The sequence below is a fragment of the Urtica dioica genome, chromosome 2, assembly GCF_054948205.1.
Source record: "Urtica dioica subsp. dioica isolate 48M chromosome 2, U.dioica_male_clone48M_v1_H2, whole genome shotgun sequence".
Classification (NCBI taxonomy): domain Eukaryota; kingdom Viridiplantae; phylum Streptophyta; class Magnoliopsida; order Rosales; family Urticaceae; genus Urtica; species Urtica dioica.
Genome location: NC_142757.1, coordinates 51,720,472 through 51,745,437, shown reverse-complemented (window position 1 = coordinate 51,745,437; position 24,966 = coordinate 51,720,472). Strand labels below are relative to the sequence as shown.

At 34.0% G+C, this 24,966-nt stretch overlaps 5 protein-coding genes and 1 pseudogene across 6 annotated transcripts; 4 read left to right on the top strand and 2 right to left on the bottom strand.

The window, feature by feature from the left end:
* Positions 1 to 1,152: 1,152 nt before the first annotated feature.
* Positions 1,153 to 2,953, bottom strand: LOC149405460 (dof zinc finger protein DOF1.8-like). Its single transcript, XM_089601686.1, has 2 exons — positions 2,761 to 2,953; positions 1,153 to 2,441 (listed from the first exon to the last, which is right to left on the bottom strand). Exons 1-2 carry the CDS (start codon positions 2,782 to 2,784, stop codon positions 1,638 to 1,640), a joined length of 828 nt encoding a protein of 275 aa, XP_089457812.1. The 5' UTR covers positions 2,785 to 2,953; the 3' UTR covers positions 1,153 to 1,637.
* Positions 2,954 to 10,062: 7,109 nt separating this feature from the next.
* Positions 10,063 to 11,374, top strand: LOC149405459 (putative glutathione S-transferase). The gene is made up of 2 exons (XM_089607198.1): positions 10,063 to 10,438; positions 10,856 to 11,374. Exons 1-2 carry the CDS (start codon positions 10,127 to 10,129, stop codon positions 11,201 to 11,203), a joined length of 660 nt encoding a protein of 219 aa, XP_089463324.1. The 5' UTR covers positions 10,063 to 10,126; the 3' UTR covers positions 11,204 to 11,374.
* A 1,388-nt stretch (positions 11,375 to 12,762) lies between these two features.
* On the top strand, positions 12,763 to 14,286 carry LOC149405458 (glutathione S-transferase U8-like). The gene is made up of 2 exons (XM_089607199.1): positions 12,763 to 13,086; positions 13,766 to 14,286. Exons 1-2 carry the CDS (start codon positions 12,772 to 12,774, stop codon positions 14,105 to 14,107), a joined length of 657 nt encoding a protein of 218 aa, XP_089463325.1. The 5' UTR covers positions 12,763 to 12,771; the 3' UTR covers positions 14,108 to 14,286.
* Positions 14,287 to 19,456: 5,170 nt separating this feature from the next.
* Positions 19,457 to 20,408, bottom strand: LOC149405457 (uncharacterized). The gene is made up of 2 exons (XM_089607832.1): positions 19,637 to 20,408; positions 19,457 to 19,545 (listed from the first exon to the last, which is right to left on the bottom strand). The coding sequence occupies exons 1-2, from the start codon at positions 20,406 to 20,408 to the stop codon at positions 19,457 to 19,459; spliced, it is 861 nt and encodes a 286-aa protein (XP_089463958.1).
* A 247-nt stretch (positions 20,409 to 20,655) lies between these two features.
* Positions 20,656 to 21,849, top strand: LOC149405456 (putative glutathione S-transferase; annotated as a pseudogene). Its single transcript, XR_016295526.1, has 2 exons — positions 20,656 to 21,000; positions 21,418 to 21,849. The product of XR_016295526.1 is annotated as a putative glutathione S-transferase (transcript).
* Positions 21,850 to 23,228: 1,379 nt separating this feature from the next.
* On the top strand, positions 23,229 to 24,966 carry LOC149405455 (glutathione S-transferase U8-like). Its single transcript, XM_089607196.1, has 2 exons — positions 23,229 to 23,552; positions 24,400 to 24,966. Exons 1-2 carry the CDS (start codon positions 23,238 to 23,240, stop codon positions 24,739 to 24,741), a joined length of 657 nt encoding a protein of 218 aa, XP_089463322.1. The 5' UTR covers positions 23,229 to 23,237; the 3' UTR covers positions 24,742 to 24,966.

Sequence of the window (24,966 nt, the reverse complement as noted above, 5' to 3'; positions counted from 1 at the left end):
GCACGAAATTACGATGTTATCACAAACATAATTCCGATGCTATTTTTAGGCGGATTTGAACTAAATTCCGGTTGTGTTTGCTCAAATTGAATCATGGGTTATGGTTTTCCGTTACATAGATATAAAGAAAAAAATTCGGTTAACTTCAATTAACCTTTAACCGATTTTTGTTTCTCACGGTTAATTGTTAACCGAATAAAAAAGTGAACAATTAATTGCAATTAATTGTTTTAACCGAAGTGGGCAATTGTGTGTGTGGCAGCTGTGGCTGTGTGTGTCAGCTTTTAGTGTCAGCGTGTATGGCTGTGTAGCCTGTGTGTGTGGCTGTGTGTGTTAGTGTGTGTGTGGTTGTGTGTGTGGCTGTGTGTGTTAGTATGTGTGTGGTTGTGTGTGTTTCAATTAACCTAGGTTAATTGATTTTTATTCGGTTAAAATTAACCGTACGGTTAATTTTAACCGAAAATTCAATTAAAATTAACCGTACGGTTAATTTTAACCGAATAATTTCGATTAAAATTTAAATCAAAATTGTTTTTTTAACCGAAATTTTTTCTTTACATAGATATGAAGAAACAAATAACACATATAATACATACAAAATCCCTCCCTATAATATAAGTGTATATATAATATGTATGTGGGGGAGGTGAAGATCTGTATGGATCAACTTAGTGCGTTGTATTATTCTTTCGCACACTTGCCGAGGGGAATGTTCGTGGGACCCAACAAATGACCGAAGAGTCAGAGAGAGAGAGAGAGAGAGAGAGAGAGAGAGAGAGAGAGAGAGAGAGAGAGAGAGAGAGAGAGAGAGAGAGAGAGAGAGAGAGAGATCATGGAAATGGGACGTTGCGAGTCTCCGAAGCTGTATTTGAGTACACAAAAGTCAGTGGAAGATGAGAGCTTTTCGTTGCGGCAAGTTTAAGTGGCAGACATATAAAAATGTTCACTTTATAGTTTTATTTTTGTTTGAACATTTCCTTTTCTTGCAAGTCATGTGGGGAGAGAGAGAGAGAGAGAGAGAGAGAGCTATGCTTTCATTTTGAGCTTTGCTGTATTGAGGAAGAAAGTTACGGTCAAAGCACTTATTATAATAGACAATTCTAGGTCATAAGGTAATGGGTTTAGCCATAATGCTTTAGCCATATACACACAATAGTAAAGTTCATTCATAAATTGACCATATACAATAATTAGAAACAAATTTAAACATTCTAGTAAGTACATTTTATTCTTTAACCAAAGCCAAACAAGGGCACAAAATAGGACCAAATATTCAATTGCTACGTACTTCTTTCACTCTAGTGATTCGTACAAGGGAAACAATAATATAAGATACAGCTCTTAATTGTCTCAAAGGTTTCAATCTGATCAAATCAAGAGTCAACCTTTCTCTCTCATGAAGCTAAATCTAAAATGAGCTTCAAAATGTACGTAAACTAAATTAAATAATAAAACTAATTAATATGGAAGATGAATAAAAAGGGAATTGAAGAAATGCAAGAGATACAAAGATACCCATGTATTGAAAATAATCCTATGATCTGTTAGTTATACCCTTACCATGAAAAAAAAAAAAACCAACCCACAATTACAACCAATAATAGTACTGATGAAGAGAAAATAATAAATTAAAATTATTACCATGATCCACCACCCAACATCCCAGTCCAATACCCAGTTGCTGGAAAGTCTTCTTGGTCTTTGATATTACTATTATTATTATTAGACTCTAAAACAATCCCATTTGAGCCCTTCAAATAGTCCTCAAAGGGAAACAAAAGCCTCCCATTATTTGTATTAATATTTCCTCCACCACCACTCTCTTGAACACCACTTCCAATCCCATCAAGAGAAAAGTCCAAACTCGGCTTGAAATCTTGATCTTGAGTGTTATCAATCAGAGAGAACCCAAACGAAGCACAACCACCACTACTACTAGTAGTAGTACTAGCAGCCAATGGGTGAGGATGAACGAAGGAGCTATTGAGAATCATCCCAAACGAATTACTGTTATTATTATTATTATTATTATTATTACCACCGATTACCTTCGCATCGTCACGAGTGAGAGCCAAGTTGAGATCTTGGCCTTGGACCAGATCAGGAAGCCTATTGATATTGTTGATCATCTTTGATGATGATTGTGATGATCTGATCTTGTTGATCTTCCTTGAGGCACCACCGACAGGGATGTTTCTGAGGGACCCACCTTGAGTCCAGTACCTTCTACAAGCCTTGCAGAAGAATCTGGGCTGAGTGAGGCTGTAATTGTTGTAGTAACAGAACTTTGTGTTGCCTGAGTTACACCTTGGACACTTTAGGGCTTCTTGTTCTTGACCTGTTTTTTTCTGATCTTGATCATCACTCTTGTTCTTGTAGTTATTGTTGCTGTTGTTGTTGTTTGGGACTATGATCTCTTCTATTGGCTTCACCACAATCTCCTATGTTATAACAATTAGAAAAGAAATTATTATTTGTTTTTAATTTTTTTTACTTTTTGAATTAAGGAAAAAAGATAAAGAGAAAGAAGGAAGAAGCAAAAGCTGTGCCCTACTAGTGAATTATGTATGAAAATTGAATATTGATTTTTTTTTTCTTTCTTTTTTGCGGAAAGAAGAGATCAAACAAAAAGGACATGAGATGAGATGATATGATATGACAAGATAAGTGGGTAAAATTAAAAGCCTGATAGATCTAAGCCAAGAAAAAAAAAAAGGAAAAGAATAGCTTAGTCAATAGTAGCGAGGATTTGAAAGAAACCTGTGGCCATTGAGCTGTGTCCATGGCGGAAATCTGAACGAGAAAGAACTTTGAGTTTTGAAGAGAGAGAAAGAGACAGAGAGAGAGAGAGAGAGCTTGTGATCTTTCTAAAGTTGCAGGGAAAAGAATGTTTTGAGAAAAGGGTTTGCGTGGACGTTCTAGTGGTTGCTTTATGAGAGAGAGAGAGAGAGAGAGAGAGAGAGAGAGAGAGAGCATAGTAACATGTTCATGATAAGTATTTAATAGTTTAAAACATACTAAGTGGAATATTTGTCTGTAAAATTTAGTAATTTAATACGGAAGAGTGTTAGATACATGTCGATTTCCAATATCCTCTTAATTTCACTATTTTCATATGAATGAAACTAAACTTGACAGGAGCGTAAAGCTTTTTAGGAGACGAATTATTTTCAAATCAGTAAAAATGATCTTTTTTCTTTCTTTTCTTTTTTTCAAATCAGGAAAAATCTACTTCTTCTTTAACACTGGCTCATAAAAAAAAATTAGTAAATGGAAAAACCTAGACTTTTGTTGATTTTTTAAAAATGTATGTATTTTATTTGACAAGAATCCTTAAATGGACTTCAACTTAACCCTTTAATATATGTAATTTTATATGTTTGATTAGTTTTGAAATGCTAACGTTTTCTTCTTATTCTTTGTTTAATACTTCCATGTTATTCCTTATTTATGAGATTTTCGGTTTCTTGTGATGTTAAATTATATATTTTTTAATTTCCAATTTTAAATTTAACTACATTTATTTAAACAAATAATTAGCAAACTAACCAAACTAAAACCGCATATTAAAAGCTAACGTTTTGTAAATTTTAGATAAATAGTTAATGTTTTGTAAGTTTTAGATAAATAACCAATGTTTTAATAATGTATTTCGGTCAATTTACGTGTGTAAATATTTGATCATGATTATTTACCAAAAACTTATTAAAAATTGACTAAATGGCAAACAAAAATTATAAATAAAACTATATATCTAATGGACCTTTATTTAAACAACATATAAAAAGGTAAATGTTTTAACTTTTTTAAATTCATCTTTACTAATGCATAAAAGAAAAAATGCGTAATATGCTGGTCACAGGTTAAACCGGTAGTCCAAAAAAAATACGCTATATAGGGAAAAAAAAATTGAAATATGGTTAACTGGGTCACCATTTAAATTAATCAGATTGTCAAATTCTGATTAATTTAAATTGATTGCGATTGGAAATTTTTTTACCAGTTAAAACATTCATCTTTACTATTACATATGACTATTCGATATGTGGTACTACAAATGACTAGTGCAGTCGATAATTAAACACCCACGCCTCCAAATGTAAAGATGAATTTGAATCACCACAAAAGTAAGAATGAATAAATTTTTTTGTTTTTTTATATGTCAATCAATTTTTATGGTCCTCGATCGTTGAAAAAATCAGACCAATGCCATGGATACAAAAATGCTATTTTATTAAAATATTATTGCAATTTGTTTCGCAACAACTATTAAGTAAATAATATGATATTTTATTATTATTATATTTAGTGATAATAATACCTTGTTTACTGTCACATTTGTTAACTTTTGCGAAACACAGGTCATAAATGAACTATCTTTTTTATTTTTATTTTATAAAAGACTCCTCAAGAGAATATATTGATAAAATCCAAAAACTTAAATTATAAAATTATCACAAAAGAAATTCAAAAACTTTTATAAGAAAAAAATAAAATGTGGATCACAAACAATGATAAATACAACAAAATAACTTATGAGTTACCCATCTGTGAAGGAAACCAGTCATTATCAGATTACTATACGAATTATGAACGAAAACATCGGTCTTTGCCTATTGCATATTGTGTTTTTAGGGTTTTTATCTGACTAAAATCCGCATCCAAAGAATAAATTCACATCTTAGATTAGAGATTCAGATTTGAAGAAAAATTCAAAACCACTGAGATTAAAGATCGAGCGGTATAAAAGTCAAATCTTATAAGTCTAAACTATTGAAACATATTCAAAACAGAAAGTAAAACATGAAGAAAAAAAAACAATAAATAAAATTACATTTTTTTGTAGGTCGAAAATCTTCCATTGGTCAAAATCATCGGAGTCTTTTACTATAGGGAAAGAGATTATACTGAAAATTGAAAATCCAAACTTTGATTTTTGGGAGAGAAAGGGACTGGATTTTTATAAATGAACTATCTTTCCAAAACCCTAAAAAGGAAGAAAAACATACCTAAGATACGTAGTTTTCATTTACCTTAGAGATAGTGTTTTTGGCTGTTTCTTGTTGCCTTGTTACCGATTTGAGTGCCTTTTTCCTAACAGTGATGCAATTAATTCGGACCCAGAATTGTATGCATGCTTCTTCAGGAACATGTAAAAGCGACTTTAGCTCAGATATAGTACAGATTTTTTATATGGATATCTTTTTTATGCAAAAATAACCTATGCATGTTTATATATATGCTCGCAGCAAATGTGGTCCAAGCTGAGTAAAAGTGCAACGCAATTTGGTTACAAAGGTGAGTTAGTTTCATAGGAAAATAAAAGAATACCTATAGAATCCCCATAGTTTTCGATCAGAAAGAGACACTGCTGGTTTTGGTGGGAGGCTTTAGAGTTTTGTGGCCACATTTATTCAACTTTTGACTAATTTTCCCCTTTTTCATTATCTGTGTTTAAGGAAAGGATTGAAATGTCGCTTTTTACTTCGTTCGGTAGAACCAATTTAAAATGGTTTAAAAGTGTGAAAAATGAGAAAAATATTTATGGACAGAAAAATGATTTTTTGAAGAAAACATTTTTATATATGCAGGTTTTTGAATTTTTAATTTTATAAAATAAGTGAATGAGTTCAAAACAAGTTACAGAATTTAGATTGAGAGATTAAAAAAAAAAAATATGGATTTTTATGTCTAAAATGATCGTAAGAGTAATTTTGACCAAAGAATCTCATTTACAATAAGAAAAGGTCTGTTGATCACATATTCATAATTGGTGATTTTAATTGAAATGACTGAAAGATACGTTTATCATTTATTTGGAAAATGGTTAAATTTATGATTGTAAAAAAAGTTAATTTGAAAGTATTATTGAATGTATGATTGTTTGCAAAATGTGGATGAGCTTCGCATTACAAATTTTAAATGATATGATTCATGTTGCAAAGAAGTTGAAAAACGACATTATGTATGCAAATGACAGAAAGTACAAAAAAATATAAAATAGAATAAAAAATGACACTAATTACCCCTATATATTTTTAGACTGATAGTCTATTTCATTTCTTTCTCCTAGTAATGCTCTATATTTACATATAATCTACACTAATAAGGGGGACATTGTTTTGCAAACAAACTTGAAATGTGGCATATATGTAGGCCGCTAAAAAACAGAGTAAAAATGACATTATTTGCCATTACTTTGAGAATGATAGATCTTTATACCTCTTTCATATTTTTCTCTTAGTAAGGCCATTTATTGACACAAAATTTTACACGAAAAAGGATTATTAACAAACATGAAATGATGCATATATGCTTACCACTAAAAAAATTGAGGCAACCATATTCAATATATATATATTTTTTTTAAAGATGGGTGATGTCTACAAATCTCTATAATGGAAAGAAGACAAAAAACGAAAAAAATTGCACACAAAAATGATAGAAATAAAAAAGCAACAAAACCTGTAAAAAAAATGATCATTATAATAAGTTACTCGATGGTTGAGTATGATATAGTACTAGATGAATACCATTGATTCCTCGGTGAATAATTCAACCGCTAATCATATTATGAAAGTGTACACATTAGCTCTCTTTCAGGATACGTAGATTCCGCATGTGTAAATTCCATTCAGTGGTGGTCATACTTTGAATCCCCTAAACATGAATATTTAAGTCTTCATTAGCTATGAACGAACTAATCAAATAGCCCGAGAATTAATATGACCTAAAAATCTAGGACAATATGGATTAAGATCAATTCTCATATGACTACCATAGTGACTTCAAATTGTGAGCTGTAATGGTTCCTTAAACATTACATCTTAAAGAAGTTTGTCTAGGGTGTGTACAAATTATCTTAATAGAATGCTCATACTTAGTGAGCCTAAGCCTCTTATCCCACATGTATGATTTCAAATCAGATACATTAATCACCGATCAAGTCTAAACGTTCCAACCAAAGTAGATGTTTCATATTGAAATAGAAACATCTAATCGAGTTACTTCATAAAATATCAACTGATTAATAACACTTCATTGACAAATGTTATTAGCAATAATAATTGAAATAACACTACTAATTAAATAATAAAAATATGAACTGATTTATTAATTAGAAGTCGGAATGTACTATAATCATCTTACGTGGACAATATTTTTAACACTTACCTCAACTCAAACACTCTTCTGAGAGTTCAACAAAGAATCAAAATAATGAGATCACTGCAAATCAAAATTACAAATTCCATCTCTGTGTAGAAATCGGTCACACCATTTGTTCCCAATCTAGCAGAGTGACAATCATAGACGCTCAATGTCGAAATACTTCCTACACTCAAAAACTCGAAGCATAAAATCGATCGTTGTTTGTAAATATACATAAGGGGAAGGTGAAAACTATTTAGGAGAATTCTCATTTGACTACTTAAGATTAAATATAAACTTTTCATCTGATTATTTTTTATTTCTTACACCTAAGTTAAACATAGTCGAGTCACTAGCCCCAAGTTAAGAATACTCATGACTATTGATACACCTAAGTTAATATTTTGGAACAAATTTTACCCAAAAATTAATCCTGCAACTGACTTCGTCATTGTCATAGAATAGGACATCGTTAGGCCAAAATATGTATATACACAATAATCAATAGGAGTAGACAAAAATTGAAATCGTTAATGTGGTCTCAATCGTCACTATAGTAGTATGGTACACATAGAACTACACTAACGAGCAGGCACGAAGCCACGTTAGTTACACTGAGAGGGGGCTAAAGCCCCCCCCTCAATTTTTTTTTTTTGCACTTTTTACCTATTTTTCATTTTATTTTTACAATTTTTTACCCTTAAAATTTACAAATTAACCCCCTCTGATTTTTTTTTACAAATTAGCACCCCTTAAAGTGAAATCCTGGCTTCGTCCCTGCTAACGAGGACATTTTGTCGTGTCTATAGATCAAATTACTTTTATTTTGTCGTCTCTATATGATTATTAAGGATGTTAACGACATATAAGTAGTGTTTTGCGGAGGAAATATATATATATATATATATATATATATATATATATATATATAGCTAGTTAGAAAAATGGATGGAATAGATTCTCATTCATATTGCTAATATACATTCCTATTCATAGTGATTATGGAGAATTACAGATCAATTTTAGAAAAATCTTAATTAAGTACCTCAACTACTAAGTTGACTCTTTTTCATATTATAATAATATGATGATTCCGAAAATGCTTCATACAACAAGAACACTAAAGACACATCTACATCGCTATACATTTAAAGTTTAAACAACAAATTTATGAGTATTTTCAATGAAAACCCTCAAACTTTCATTTTAAGGGTTTTTTGGACCTTCAATGGAGAACTCTAAATTCTCATGCACTATTTGAATCTTAAAAAATTACTGTTAAATTATTTAATTGTCTTATTCTTTATATAAGTTATTAAAAATTACCTCATTTTCCAAAATTTAATATAATATTTTATTTTTTGGTGCATAATGATAAATATATTATAAAATTATGTTATATTATTATTCGTATGTAATTTCATCTTTTTATTTATGTTTTATTATAATGTCACCTTATATTGTGCATGTTATATTTTTATTTATGGAGGTATAGCAATATTCAATATTATTAAATATTAAGGTTAATATGCAATAAAGATAAATTTTTAGGGATAAATTTGAGGGTCCCCATTGGAGTTGAGAGCTTTTAAACCCTCATTTTGAGATTTGAGGATCCTCAAAATGAGGGTTCCCATTGGAGATGCTCAGTGGAAGTTTGTAAATTACTTATAAATAGCTAATTTTTCGTTAATTATAAATAAATACCTATGCAAATGATGTGTCACGTGGATAATTCTAGCATTATATATATATATATATATATATATATATATATATATATATACCTTTTTGTGTATTAGATAAACTTTGATATTTAGGTAAATTTGACCATGTTTATAAAAATACATGGTTATTTACTCATAATTAACGAAAAAATGACTATATATCAATTTTATTATGTTTATAAGACTATATATCTAGAGAAACCAAAACTCAAGCATTAGACCTAAAGAAACTAATAAGACCCTAATTGCAAAGCCCAAACTAGAAATTAAAACTTGAAAGAAAATTCTATTTTATTTGCACTGAAAAATAACTCTTACAATTCCAAATTAGAAAAATAGTTATTTTATGGTGCGAGCAATAGTGTTAAACTTACTAATGGCTGAATCATAAACATAATAAAACTGTATGAAATTGTTCAATAGTCACATACGAATAAAATTATAGCTTATTAAAAGTATAGCCCAAACTCTTCATTCCCGAATATGTTCAAAAGTAAATCAAATTAACCATTTGAATAAATTAAATTAACAAAAAATTATGAAAATCATTCTTGGTTGAACTTCTTTTTCCTGAGCTTCATGTTGGCATTTAATAACTTTTTAAAGCAAATAAAATTAATCATCGCAATAAATTAAATTAACAAAAATTATGCTATTTTCTTCATTATTTGATAGTTGAACTTATAATGAAAGTTTACTTTCCAATAATATTGTACATGTAATATGACTATTATATATGTAACATTATATATGAATTAAGTTTCAATTTGTATATGGGCTTTGCTCCGATTATAGAATATGATGCATTGTGAAACAAGGGGTGTCTAATGATGACAACAAACAAAAGAAAAAAGACCCCTAATTTAGTCTAGTCATAATTTTACACATCATCTAATGTGAGATTGTGGTTCGTATATTCCTACCAGAACAATTGATGAGAAAAATAGTATTTTATACATATTAAAAATGAGAAAGGAAAAGAGTTGGCCTTTACTTGTTTGTCAAGGACGGACAAGAGCCGAAGTTTCCTTTATGTATCTAGAAGTTATTGACTTTCCGTACAGAAGTGACGAATTTCATTACAAAGCAATGAATTTCATTACCAATGCAATGACGCAACACGCAGGCTTTTTGGCCAAGGAATCAACTTCATTAGGAAAGTATAAACAGAGATATTATTGTACTCAAATCCAACATCTAATCAAATTGAGTTTCAATCTTAGCGAAAGAGTTAGAGAATTTGAATCATAATGGGTGAAGAATTAAAGCTGTACGGCGTTTGGGCTAGCCCATTTAGCGGGAGAGTAGAGATGGCACTCAAATTGAAAGGCGTTGACTACGAATTCTACGGAGAAGATTTGACTAACAAGAGTCCTTCGCTTCTCAAATACAACCCGGTTCACAAAAAAATCCCGGTTTTTGTTCACAACGAAAGAGCCATCGCCGAGTCACTTGTCATCGTCGAATACATCGACGAGACATGGAAGAACTGCCCAATCCTCCCCGAAGACCCATTCGAACGAGCCCATGCTCGTTTTTGGGCTCGCTTCATCGATGAAAAGGTATGTTATTAATTAATTCCTTAATTAGGGAATTATTTGTCAACTTCATCGTAGTTTTTGGTCAATTATTTATACATGAACTTATTCTAGCTTCACATAAATTTTATATTCTTGTATTACTTATAAGATGCTTACACAACACAAAGAAACATAAGCTGAGTACGACGTGTTCAAAGTTTCAAATCCAAATAGACTGATGATTTTAGAATTTTAAATGCTAGTTGACTTTTCTATATAATTTTTAATGGCCAAATTGTGAAAGGAGTAATAAAAAGGAATTTTGATGGATTTATAGTTGTAGTTATCTGCAGCAGCATGGAATAAGATTATTTGATTACGTTGTTTCAATTTTCTACCGTAAAAACATTTTTAATGTTGTTTATTTGTTATTTATTTTTTATTTTTTTGGAATTTTAGTGTGTTCTTGCCTTGTGGAAAGCATGCTGGGAGAAGGAAGACCACGAAAAGAACGTGGAAGAAGCTATTGAGCTTCTAGAACATCTCGAGAATGAGCTCAAAGACAAGAAGTTCTTCGGAGGTGAAACCCTTGGCCTTGCCGATATTGCTGCGAACTTCGTAGCATTTTGGCTTCGAGCGATTCAAGAGATCAGTGAAGTCGAGATCCTGAGTGAAAAGAGATTTCCGAGGCTGTGCCGTTGGAGTGACGAGTTTTCGAATCACGATGTTTCCAAGCTATGTGCTCCTCCAAAGGACAAACTCAAGGCTTTTTTTCAATCACGTTATGTAGCTAGTGCTTCTAACTGAATTGGCCAAGAAAGAGCACTTTTATTAGTGTAAGGAAAACTTTTATTTTGTGTTTTGTTTGTGTGTTGTATTGTTGTTGTTGTTGTTTTTTTTTTTTTTTTTTTTTTTTGCTCAGATCCTTGTGTTGTGTGTTTATTTCTATGAATAAATGGGTTTACATATTTATTTATTGATTCTTGTATTAATTGAGAAAATCATGTCCAAGGCTTATTATTACGTTTGTACCACAATTAAGAACCTAATAGTCATTCACTCTAAATAAGATTACTCACAATCATAGAGCATACAAATGGAAGAACATAAACAATTTCACTATTCAAATTAAAAAATAAAATTGAAATGTCATTTTCATATATTCGGATCTAGGGGTTTGATCTAGCTCTCAACGGATGCTTGGCTCTGAAATATAATACGCAAGTGTAAGTTGTGATGGCGTTGAGATTTATGCCTACAAGGAGCTGAGAAACACTCATTGTAATATTTTTGAAATAGACATTTTGTTGAATAATAGATAAATTCATATATTTATTCTGATATATTATATGTTTATGATTATAAGTCTAAACAATTCAAAACGGATGAAGAGGTAAGTATATACTTCACCTTTTTTTAGTTAGTTTAAAATGACTAATCGCAATCCGAAGATCGACGATCAAATCCAATTACCAATTATATCAGGGGAAGAATTGATTTATAGTCTTGAGTCACAGATAGAGTTGTGACTCTAGAATTTCTCATAGATGTCTTACTACACATAGAAAGAATTATAGCACATTGACATTTAAGCATTCATTAAGATCTTTGGAAATACTCACAATTAAAAGATCAAAGCAACCGTGATCCAATATCATGGGGATGATGATTATTGAGTTTGTACAAATAAAATTCTGAAATTTTCATATCATGTCGTGGAAGGTGACTAATCTATCTCAAATCCAAAACAAAACAAGAAAAAAACGACAATGGCATAGAGTATTGAAAAACAAAATCAACTAAAAAAACCATAAACAAAAACAAATAACAATGCTTGTATAACATCTTTCTTTAAGTAGTGTGAAAGATGGAGACTCCAAAACCACTAGAAAATAAATAAGTCAAATAAAATTATAAAGAATTAGAAAAATATTGTAAAATAGGATTTATGAAGAAAAAAAAAATATAGAAAAAAGGGTATTGGAGCCAACTTCTAGAAGCTAATTCTAGAGAGATGGATACATGTAGTTCTCTTGAAGATAAGAATAGAGTAGGATTTATGTAAAATTGTAGAGAAAATTCTAGAGACTAATAATTTATAGCCATTAGATTAAATTTGTGGTGTAAATATGTTAATCATTGATTTAGAAATACCACTTGTATAAAATAGAGATTATGTACTCAAGTTTGTATGAAGCCAAAATAATAATAATAAGTTCTCATTTCTACAAACAAATACTCATACTTCTTTAGTTTATACCCAAGCTTTTAAATTTCCAAACACTTTTACTAAACAACCAAAGCTTTTTTCAACAATCACAGTCCTCCGATCAATAACTTAGAAGAGAGTACTAAAAGGTTTGGCTAATTTCATTATGGGTGAAGAAGTAAAGCTGTATGGTTCCTGGTCAAGCCCGTTTAGCCGGAGAGTAGAGTTGGCACTGAGAATGAAAGGCGTTGAACACAAATACTTTGAGGAAGACTTGTTTAACAACAAGAGTCCTTCGCTTCTGAAATACAACCCGGTTCACCAAAAAGTCCCGGCTTTCGTTCACAATGGACGAGCCATCGCCGAGTCTCTCGTCATTCTCGAATACATTGACGACACGTGGAAAAACTGTCCTATTTTGCCTGAAGACCCCTTTGAGCGAGCTCAGGCGCGTTTCTGGGCTCGCTTCATCGATGACAAGGTATAGTTTGACTCGTGATGTTTTTATTAATCTATTATTAAGTGGAAAGTGTTACGGTTTTCCGATCTTGACTTCACTTTTTCTTTTTTAATTTGTCTGTCAATTTTAATGTTATATTAATGAGTATTGATGACACTATCGGTGAGACCATATATTAGTGCATGCGATGAACACCATTTTCTTATATCAATATACTTTTAAATGCTATACACCACCATAATAAGATGATCAAGAAAATGAATATCAGTTTTTGGAAGCCTATATATATATTATTCTGATAGTTTATTAGGCTAATCAAACGTGCAGATTAAAAAATTAATCAAACTACTCTCATAATTTTATGTGTTTGAGATTAATGGAGAAACGTTTATCGATTAATTTTTCTTTTCCATCTGAACTTAAATGTTATATTAATAGAATTTTGCATGCCAACTACCAAAATAGGATGCATATCAGCCTTTGGAAACCTATTATTATTTGAATGGTTTAGGTTAATTAAATGTATACAGCTCTTGAGATTAATCGATAAATTTAATGGAGAGTAATTATTTGAAATTCAAATTTAAAAATGAGAACTTCGTGAACAAAAAACTAATACATTATATAACCTATCTCTTTCCTTCAAAATAAACAAAAAATTTAATTTTTTTATTTTATTTTATTTTATTTTTAATTCCAGTGCATGCCGGCCCTAGGTAAAGCCTGTTGGGTGAAGGAAGACCGCGAGAAGAACGTGGAAAAAGCCAATGAGCTTCTAGAACATCTCGAGAACGAGCTCAAAGACAAGAAGTTCTTCGGAGGCGAAACCCTTGGCCTTGCAGACTTTGCCGGGAATTTCATAGCCTATTGGTTTCGGCCGATTCAAGAGATCAACGAAGTCGAGATCTTGAGTGAAGAGAGGTTTCCGAGGCTGTGCCGGTGGAGCAGAGAGTTTTCGAGCCACCATGTTGTTAAGCTGTGTCTGCCTCCCAAGGACGAGCTTAAGTCTTATTTTATTGAGCGTTTTGCAACTGAAAAGTAGAGCAAAATATGTTGGTGTGTTAGCTAAAGAATAAAGAAGAGAAAAAAAATAATAATAAATAAGCGCTAGTGTTTGTATGTGAGAATAAGCATGGTCTGAAGTCATCTCTTTCATTACTTAGAGTTGGCTTCATGTGATGTTGGTTTGTTTGTTTTCATTGAAAAGAGAATCACACCCTCTTTTTATTTTTAAATATACAGATCCTCTTGTGTTATTGCTTCAACTAATTAAAAGACTTGTGTCCTTTCTACGAATATATATATATATATATATATATATATATATATATATATATATATATATATATATATCTTTCTTTTTAGAGGAATTGAGCTGGTCTGGCCCACTTCGGTAAAAAGTTGGGTCGGTCCGATGAAAGGTTTTTATTGGGCTTGATATAGATAAATGAATGAATCTATTAGCATTTACAAACTCATTTTTCATTAGAAATCATTTCGAGGACCAAGATTACGTTGCACTTGATCTTGCGAGGATCGTGCAAACTTTTTATGATCTTTTCAGGGTATACGAAGCGAAACTCCTACAATAATATCGAACACAACCAAATCAATCACAGACGCAATATCCCAGAAGACACCAATACACGAATGTGTTCGTCAACGCGCCTTCTTATAGCCCATCTCCTCAACAACAAGAAGGTGGGACAAGTCAACCGAGGTCGAACCAGCCGACACACGGTCCCATCCCGAGATACAAGAGTACGATCGGAACGAGTGGGTCAAACCGGATGACGAAGCAATCGATCTCTTGGTTTGGTGGAGGCAGAACGCAAGGAGGTTCCTGGTCTTGTCATTTATAGCACAAGACATCCTCACCATCCTTGTTTCAACTGTGTCATCTGATGTGGCTTTTAGTAGCGCGAGCCGCATCATCGACGATAGAAGATGTAGCTTGAAACCGGAGATGGTCGAAGCATTGACATGTGGTAAGGATTGGATTCAACATAGAAATCGGTACAAGAAACATTCATGTGCTTTGATATTCTTGACGATTTTGAGGTTGATTTCGCAAATGTAAACATCAATGCTTAGTCTAACTTGTATAACTAAGGGATATCCCATTTTTCAAATAATTAACGAAGTAAGGGGTGCTCTTTTTCCTCGTCGTCGCACCTTTTTAGGGGTCGGTGAGATTTTTTAAAAGACCCATTTTTAAATTGACATTCTTCTTTATTATTTCTTTCTACTCATTTAGTTTAAAATCCTTTCAATTAAATCATTCTATATAATTATTTAAAATCTTTTAAAAAAAATTTTAATTTTTTTTCTTTTTTTTTAAGCCTAACGGGGTCCGAATCCCGTTAGGCGGGTCCCCCTGCCGTCCGTTACTTAACGGAACGGGACTCCCATTTGGTCAAATAACGGGAGTCCATGCGGGGGCGGTAGCGGGACGTGCGGTGTATACCGCTAAGCCAGGTTTACACATCATCTAATGTGAGATTGTGGTTCGCATATTCCTACTAGAACAATTGATGAGAAGAATAGTATTTTATAGATATTAAAAATGAGAAAGGAAAAGAGTTGGCCTTTACTTGTTTGTCAAGGACGGACAAGAGCCGAAGTTTCCTTTATGTATCTAGAAGTTATTGACTTTCCGTACAGAAGTGACGAATTTCATTACCAAAGCAATGAATTTCATTACCAATGCAATGACGCAACACGCAGGCTTTTTGGCCAAGGAATCAACTTCATTAGGAAAGTATAAAAAGAGATATTATTGTACTCAAATCCAACATCTAATCAAATTGAGTTTCTGAAGTTTCAGATAATCAAATGGAGGAAGAAGATCTAATCTTTATTGATGAGGTTCACGCATATTTATATGCTTACATATTGAAACTAACCAGCAACAAATAAGGAAACTAACAAGTAAATATTCGGAAATAAACTGGGAGAAATACAGGGGAAAACGTAACAACTAACAACACAGCTAAACTCTCTCCTATAGCTGAGACCGAGTATAGTGACTTATTCAACACTCCCCCTCAAGCTAAACCATATATATTGATAAGGTTTAGCTTGCAGCACAAATCAACAAACGAGGAGGCAGGTAATGGCTTTGTGAGGATATCAGCAATTTGGAATCGTGAAGGAATGAATTGCAACTTGACTTCTTGAGCTTCGATCTTCTCACTGATGAAATGCCTGTCTAGCTCAATGTGTTTGGTTCGATCATGGTGGACAGGATTCTTTGCGATGCTTATTGCAGCTTCATTATCGCAATGGAGGAGGATAGGCTCGGTGATCTGGACATTCAAGCTTTCCAGTACTCGCGTAAGCCAAACTCCTTCACAAATTCCATGAGCGAGTGATCGGAATTCAGCTTCAGCGCTACTCCTTGACACGACTGCTTGCTTCTTACTTCTCCACGTAACAAGATTGCCCCAAATATACGTACAGTACCCTGAGGTTGATCGTCGATCTGTCTGAGATCCTCCATAGTCAGCGTCGGTGTAGACTTCAATGCTCCGGCTTGGATTCTTCTTGAAGAACAAGCCTTTCCCGGGAGAGCTCTTGAGATACCTCAGAATTCTGAATACGGCTTCCATGTGGGGCTTTTTGGGGTTACACATGAATCTACTTACAAGGCTTACAGCAAAGCCTATGTCCGGTCTGGTGTTTGCCAAGTAAATTAACTTCCCAACTAGCCGTTGATACCTTCCTTTATCCACTGAATCTTCTTCTTCGCTTGCATTAAGCTTGAGTTTCGGTTCCATGGGCGTCTCTGCTGGTTTACATCCAGTCATTCCAGTCTCTTCAAGTAAATCTAGCGTATATTTACGTTGAGATACTGAAATTCCCTTATGTGATCTTGACACTTCCATGCCAAGGAAATATTTGAGATTCCCGAGGTCTTTAACTTCAAATTCAGATGCTAGGATTTTCTTCAAGCTGATTATTTCTTCGTGATTATCTCCAGTGAGTACGATGTCATCAACGTAAACACTCAAGATGGTTATCTTCCCGTCCTGAGATAACTTGGAGAACAAGGTGTGATCAGCTTGGCTTTGAGAATACCCGAACTTCTTGAGGACTTGGGAGAATCTGCTGAACCACGCCCGGGGACTTTGTTTGAGACCGTATAAACTCTTCTTGAGCTTACAAACTTTCCCATGTGTGTGCTGATCTTCAAATCCTGGAGGTATGTCCATGTAGACTTCTTCGGACAATTCTCCGTTGAGGAACGCATTCTTCACGTCGAGTTGATGTAGAGGCCAATCGGAATTTGCAGCAAGAGACAACAAAACACGTATGGTATTCTGTTTGGCCACCGGAGCAAAGGTCTCTTGGTAGTCAATTCCATAGGTTTGAGTGTAGCCTCTAGCGACAAGCCGAGCTTTAAGACGTTCAACACTTCCATCAGCGTTGTGCTTCACGGTGAAGAGCCATCGACATCCCACTGTTCTCTTTCCCGGTGGTAGAGCAGTAAGTTCCCATGTGTCATTCTTCTCCAAGGCGTTTATCTCTTCATACGTGGCAGCTTTCCATCCAGGATTCTTCAACGCCTCTTGCACACTTTTTGGAATGCTGATTTGATCCAATCTCGACACATATGCTCTATAGGCTGATGACAAGTTTCCATAGTAGACAAAGTCCTTCATCTGGTAGGGCATATGAGGCCGAGCTGTCTTTCTCAAGGCAATTGGCAAATCATCATTAGTTAATTCATCAACAATTATGTCAGACGTACCTGGATCATTGTGGTGACTTGGCAGCGGAGAAGGGGTTGATGATTGGCAATCTTGAGGCTTAGTCGCAGCTGGGCTTGATGGACCAGGAATTTCGGTGAGGCTTGATGGACATGTGGTGAGAATGAGAGGCATGGGCTGACTTGATGGTTGATCCTGAAATTCATGTGTTGACTGACACTCCCCCTGAATTGAAGGATTATAGTACAGTTTGTTCTAAAAAAAAGTAACATCCATTGTGTGATAGAACTTTTTAAGAGAATGAGAGTAGCACTTATAACCCTTTTTCGTGGGGGAATACCCAAAGAAAATACATTTTAAGGAGCGTGGATCAAGTTTATTTTGGTCATAGAGGTGGACAAAGGCCGAGCATCCAAACAACTTAGGAGGAATAGTTAGCAGTAGTTTTGTGTTTGGAAAATATTCTAGAAGCTTTTGACAAGGTGTTTGAAATTTTAGTACCCGAGATGGCATCCTATTGATGAGAAACGCGGCAGTGAGGATTGCCTCGCCCCAGTACTGTTTTGGAACATGGGTAGTGAACATAATTGATCGAGCAACTTCTAGGAGGTGGCGATTTTTTCTTTCAGCTATCCCATTCTGTTGGGGTGTGTTGACACATGAGCTTGTATGGACAATTCCCTGAGCTTTAAAAAAATCACCAAGCATAGAGCTAAAATATTCACTACCATTGTCTGAATGAAAGATTTGAATGCTTGTTTTGAATTGTGTTTGGACCATCGTATAGAATTGTTTAACAATATTGCATGTTTCAGATTTGTCTTTCATCAAGAACACCCATGTGAGCCTAGTATGATCATCTACAAACAGTAAAAACCACCTTGTGTTAGTAATATTAGAGATTTTTGAAGGACCCCAAATATCACTATGAATCATGGAAAAAGGTTGTGATGGTTTATATGAGTGAGGCATATACGAGTTTCTAGTGTGTTTAGATAATTGACAAACATCACATTGAAAAGATTTTGGGTCTTTATTCAAGAACAATGCTGGAAAAATTTTTGAAAGGTACAAAAAATTTGGATGACCAAGTTGACAATGTATGAGCATAATTTCACTGTCATTATTCACGGAGCTTTTGCTGGACTTGGACACCAAGAAAGAGGCTGGGCTGGACGGAGTTTTTAGGAGATATAGACCTGACTTTACTTCAGCACTGCCAATCATCTTCCCCGATTCCCTGTCCTGAAACACACATGAATCCTCAGTGAATTGCGTTAGACATTTCAAGTCCTTATTAATCTTAAAGACAGATAATAGATTGCAATCCAGTTGTGGTACGTAAAACACATAATTGAGTTGCAAAACTGATGAGATTTTGACTGTTCCAATGCCTGCTACGGCTGAGACAGATCCATCTGCTACGATGACTTTTATATCTTGATTACATGGAGAGTAGGTAGTGAACAAATCTCTATTGCCAGTCATATGATCAGTGGCTCCAGAGTCTACAATCCAGGAAGATGAGTAGGAAGTCTTCGAGTGAAACACCAATGAAATGTTACCTCGTTTGACAACAAGAGCATTGCCATCAGGAGCTGGGACTGGATTCTGTTGAGCCTTGGAGATAAGAGCTTGAAGAAGTTCCAGCTGGTCCTTGTTGAATGGTGATGTAGTGCTCATATTGCCTCGAGCTTCTGAATCAAAATTGGCTCTTCGAGGTTTCCAATCCAGTGGCTTGCCGTGAATTTGCCAGCAGCTGTCGCGGCTGTGTCCAGGCTTGTGGCAGTGATCACAGTATGGGCGCTTGGAGGATCTCTTGTCAGTAGAGGCTTTGGCAGCGTGCACCTTATCGTCACTTGTGATCATCAGCGCTGATGGATCTGGGAGCGAGCTTGATGAATCTCCCATCATAATCTTCCTTCGGCTCTCGTCGTGCCTGATTGAGGAAAAGGATTCTCTCAAGGACGGTAGAGGTTTGGTGCTGATGACTCTCCCCCTAGCTTCATCGAGGTCTTTATTCAGGCCTGACAGAAATTTGAAGACTCGCTTGGTCTCCACAATTGACTTGTATAGCTTTGCATCGTCTGGACAACTCCACTTGTGTGTGTCGATGAGGTCAATTTTCTGCCAGTGCCGAGTGAGAGAGCTGAAATATTGAGTAACAGATAAATCACCTTGTTTGATCTCATGAAGACGACTCTCCGTTTCAAAGACTTCTGATGTATTCTCCGAGCTGGAGAATGTGATTTTCGCAGCTTCCCAGATCTCAGCGGCTGTAGAGTAGAGTAGGAAATTCTCACCAATCTCCGGAGTCATAGAGTTGACTAGCCACAACATCACCATGTTGTTGTTGGCTTTCCATGATCTGAAGGCTGGATCATCTTCTTTTGGAGCAATTGCTGAGCCAGTCAGGAAATCGTCTCTGCTTTTCCCACAAATAAACATAAGCACAGATTGAGACCATTGCAGATAATTATGGCCGGTGAGTTTGTGATTGGTTATTTGTTGAGAGAAGTGATCGGTGTTGGGTTGAGTTTGTGGGCTGTGTGTGACTGGTATAATTTCTGAGGAAGATACGTTTGAGGAAGTGGTGTTGAGACCTTGTATTTGATTTCCGTATTTAGGCATCTTTTCTGCTCTGATACCATGAAGTTTCAGATAATCAAATGGAGGAAGAAGATCTAATCTTTATTGATGAGGTTCACGCATATTTATATGCTTACATATTGAAACTAACCAGCAACAAATAAGGAAACTAACAAGTAAATATTCGGAAATAAACTGGGAGAAATACATGGGAAAACGTAACTAACAACACAGCTAAACTCTCTCCTATAGCTGAGACCGAGTATAGTGACTTATTCAACAGTTTCAATCTTAGCGAAAGAGTTAGAGAATTTGAATTATAATGGGTGAAGAATTAAAGCTGTACGGCGTTTGGGCTAGCCCATTTAGCGGGAGAGTAGAGATGGCACTCAAATTGAAAGGCGTTGACTACGAATTCTACGGAGAAGATTTGACTAACAAGAGTCCTTCGCTTCTCAAATACAACCCGGTTCACAAAAAAATCCCGGTTTTTGTACACAACGAAAGAGCCATCGCCGAGTCACTTGTCATCGTCGAATACATCGACGAGACATGGAAGAACTGCCCAATCCTCCCCGAAGACCCATTTGAACGAGCCCATGCTCGTTTTTGGGCTCGCTTCATCGATGAAAAGGTATGTTATTAATTAATTCCTTAATTAGGGAATTATTTGTCAACTTCAACGTAGTTTTTGGTCAATTATTTATACATGAACTTATTCTAGCTGCACATAAATTTTATATTCTTGTATTACTTATAAGATGCTTACACAACACAAAGAAACATAAGCTGAGTACAACGTGTTCAAAGTTTCAAATCCAAATAGACTGATGATTTTAGAATTTTAAATGCTAGTTGACTTTTCTATATAATTTTTAATGGCCAAATTGTGAAAGGAGTAATAAAAAGGAATTTTGATGGATTTATAGTTGTAGTTATCTGCAGCAGCATGGAATAAGATTATTTGATTACGTTGTTTCAATTTTCTACCGTAAAAACATTTTTAATGTTGTTTATTTGTTATTTATTTTTATTTTTTTTGGAATTTTAGTGTGTTCTTGCCTTGTGGAAAGCATGCTGGGAGAAGGAAGACCACGAAAAGAACGTGGAAGAAGCTATTGAGCTTCTAGAACATCTCGAGAATGAGCTCAAAGACAGAAGTTCTTCGGAGGTGAAACCCTTGGCCTTGCCGATATTGCTGCGAACTTCGTAGCATTTTGGCTTCGAGCGATTCAAGAGATCAATGAAGTCGAGATCTTGAGTGAAAAGAGATTTCCGAGGCTGTGCCGTTGGAGTGACGAGTTTGCGAATCACGATGTTTCCAAGCTATGTGCGCCTCCAAAGGACAAACTCAAGGCTTTTTTCCAATTAAATTATGGAGCCAGTGCTTCAAACTGAATTGGCCAAGAAAGAGCACTTTTATGAGTGTTAGGGAAACTTTTATTTTGTGTGTTGTTTGTGTTGTATTGTTGCTGTTGTTGTTGTTTTTTTTTTTTTTTTTTTTTTTGGCTCAGATCTTGTGTTGTGTGTTTATTTCTATGAATAAATGGGTTTACATATTTATTTATTGATTCTTGTATTAATTGAGAAAATCATGTCCAAGGCTTATTATTACGTTTGTACCACAATTAAGAACCTAATAGTCATTCACTCTAAATAAGATTACTCACAATCATAGAGCATACAAATGGAAGAACATAAACAATTTCACTATTCAAATTAGAAAATAAAATTGAAATGTCATTTTCATATATTCGAATCTAGGGGTTTGATCTAGCTCTCAACGGATGCTTGGCTCTGAAATATAATACGCAAGTGTAAGTTGTGATGGCGTTGAGATTTATGCCTACAAGGAGCTGAGAAACACTCATTGTAATATTTTTGATATAGACATTTTGTTGAATAATAGATAAATGGAAACATTTATTCTGATATATTATATGTTTATGAAACAATTCAAAACGGATGAAGGTAAGTATATACTTCACCTTTTTTTAGTTAGTTTAAAATGACTAATCGCAATCCGAAGATCGACAATCAAATCCAAGTACCAATTATATCAGGAGAAGAATTGATTTATAGTCTTTAGTCACACATAGAGTTGTGACTAGAATTTCTCATAGATATCTTACTACACATAAAAAGAATTATAGCACATTGAAATTTAAGCATTCATTAAAATCTTTGGAAATACTCACAATTGAAAGATCAAAGCAACCGTGATCCAATAACCATGGTGATGATGATTATTGAGTTTGTACAAATAAAATTATGAAATTTTCATATCAGGTCGTGGAAGGTGACTAATCTATCTCAAATCTAAAACAAAACAAGAAAAAAAACGACAATGGCATAGAGTATTGATAAACAAAATCAACTAAAAACCATAAACAAAAACAAATAACAATGCTTGTATAACATCTTTCTTTAAGTAGTGTGAAAGATGGAGACTCGAAAACCACTCGAAAATAAATAAGTCAAATAAAATTATAAAGAATTAGAAAAATATTGTAAAATAGGATTTATGAAGACAAAAAATGTAAAAAAAAAAAAAGGTTATTTAAGCGATTAAATTGGAAAAAAAAAAAAGGTATTGGAGCCAACTTCTAGAAGCTAATTCTAGAGAGATGGATACATGTAGTTCTCTTGAAGATAAGAATAGATACATGTAGCTAATTCAAGTTTGTATGAAGCCAAAATAATAATAATAAGTTCTCATTTCTACAAACAAATACTCATACTTCTTTAGTTTATATCCAAGCTTTTAAATTTCCAAACACTTTTACTAAACAACCAAAGCTTTTTTCAACAATCACAGTCCTCCGATCAATAACTTAGAAGAGAGTACTAAAAGGTTTGGCTAATTTCATTATGGGTGAAGAAGTAAAGCTGTATGGTTCCTGGTCAAGCCCGTTTAGCCGGAGAGTAGAGTTGGCACTGAGAATGAAAGGCGTTGAACACAAATACTTTGAGGAAGACTTGTTTAACAACAAGAGTCCTTCGCTTCTGAAATACAACCCGGTTCACCAAAAAGTCCCGGCTTTCGTTCACAATGGACGAGCCATCGCCGAGTCTCTCGTCATTCTCGAATACATTGACGACACGTGGAAAAACTGTCCTATTTTGCCTGAAGACCCCTTTGAGCGAGCTCAGGCGCGTTTCTGGGCTCGCTTCATCGATGACAAGGTATAGTTTGACTTGTAATGTTTTTATTTATTTATTATTAAGCGGAAAGTGTTACGGTTTTCCGATCTTGATTTCACTTTTTCTTTTTTAATTTGTCTGTCAATATCGGTGAGACCCGCCATATATTAGTGCATGCAATGAACACCATTTTCTTATATCAATATACTTTTAAATGCTATACACCACCAAAATAAGATGATCAAGAAAATGAATATCAGTCTTTGGAAGCCTATTATTCTGATAGTTTATTAGGCTAATCAAACGTGCAGATTAAAAAATTAATCAAAATACTCTCATAATTTTATGTGTTTGAGATTAATGGAGAAACGTTTATCATTTAATTTTTCTTTTCCATATTAACTTAAATGTTATATTAATAGAATTTTGCATGCCAACTACCAAAATAGGGTGCATATCAGCCTTTGGAAACCTATTATTATTTGAATGGTTTAGGTTAATTAAATGTATACAGCTCTTGAGATTAATCGATAAATTTAATTTTAATGGAGAGTAATTATTTGAAATTCAAATTTAAAAATGAGAACTTTGTGAACAAAAACTAATACATTTTAACGAATGTTCAAAATATCGGGATATATCATTTTTTGAAGAGTCTCGGTAAAATATTGGTTATAATCGTTATCGTTTTAAAAATATCGTGAAAATATCGATGATATATCGATAAAATACCGATATTTTTTAGTAGTTGAAAAATTCAAAATATCGATAAAATATCGTCCAAATTTGAAAATATCGTTTTATTTGTTTTTTTATTTTATTTTTTTCTTTATTATTTCCTATTAAAAATAAACAGAAATTTATTTTTTTATTTTATTTTTAATTCCAGTGCATGCCGGCCCTGGGTAAAGCCTGTTGGGTGAAGGAAGACCGCGAGGAGAACGTGGAAAAAGCCAATGAGCTTCTAGAACATCTCGAGAACGAGCTCAAAGACAAGAAGTTCTTCGGAGGCGAAACCCTTGGCCTTGCAGACTTTGCCGGGAATTTCATAGCCTATTGGTTTCGGCCGATTCAAGAGATCAATGAAGTCGAGATCTTGAGTGAAGAGAGGTTTCCGAGGCTGTGCCGGTGGAGCAGAGAGTTTTCGAGCCACCATGTTGTTAAGCTGTGTCTGCCTCCCAAGGACGAGCTTAAGTCTTATTTTATTGAGCGTTTTGCAACTGAAAAGTAGAGCAAAATATGTTGGTGTGTTAGCTAAAGAATAAAGAAGAGAAAAAAAAATAAAATAAAAATAAGCGCTAGTGTTTGTATGTGAGAATAAGCATGGTCTGAAGTCATCTCTTTCATTACTTAGAGTTGGCTTCATGTGATGTTGGTTTGTTTGTTTTCATTGAAAAGAGAATCACACCCTCTTTTTATTTTTAAATATACAGATTCTCTTGTGTTATTGCTTCAA

What these genes read in the sequence shown, in the direction of transcription:
- LOC149405460 (XM_089601686.1), bottom strand. Translation starts at nt 2,784, where the DNA reads ATGGACACAGCTCAATGGCCACAG. An exon ending in ACACAGCTCAATGGCCACAG is followed by an intron (nt 2,442 to 2,760) that starts GTTTCTTTCAAA and finishes GTTATAACATAG; the next exon opens with GAGATTGTGGTGAAGCCAAT.
- LOC149405459 (XM_089607198.1), top strand. Translation starts at nt 10,127, where the DNA reads ATGGGTGAAGAATTAAAGCTGTACGGCGTTTGGGCTAGCCCATTTAGC. An exon ending in CTCGCTTCATCGATGAAAAG is followed by an intron (nt 10,439 to 10,855) that starts GTATGTTATTAA and finishes TTGGAATTTTAG; the next exon opens with TGTGTTCTTGCCTTGTGGAA.
- LOC149405458 (XM_089607199.1), top strand. Translation starts at nt 12,772, where the DNA reads ATGGGTGAAGAAGTAAAGCTGTATGGTTCCTGGTCAAGCCCGTTTAGC. An exon ending in CTCGCTTCATCGATGACAAG is followed by an intron (nt 13,087 to 13,765) that starts GTATAGTTTGAC and finishes TTTTAATTCCAG; the next exon opens with TGCATGCCGGCCCTAGGTAA.
- LOC149405457 (XM_089607832.1), bottom strand. Translation starts at nt 20,408, where the DNA reads ATGCCTAAATACGGAAATCAAATACAAGGTCTCAACACCACTTCCTCA. An exon ending in ATCAGCGCTGATGATCACAA is followed by an intron (nt 19,546 to 19,636) that starts GTGACGATAAGG and finishes GCCTGGACACAG; the next exon opens with CCGCGACAGCTGCTGGCAAA.
- LOC149405455 (XM_089607196.1), top strand. Translation starts at nt 23,238, where the DNA reads ATGGGTGAAGAAGTAAAGCTGTATGGTTCCTGGTCAAGCCCGTTTAGC. An exon ending in CTCGCTTCATCGATGACAAG is followed by an intron (nt 23,553 to 24,399) that starts GTATAGTTTGAC and finishes TTTTAATTCCAG; the next exon opens with TGCATGCCGGCCCTGGGTAA.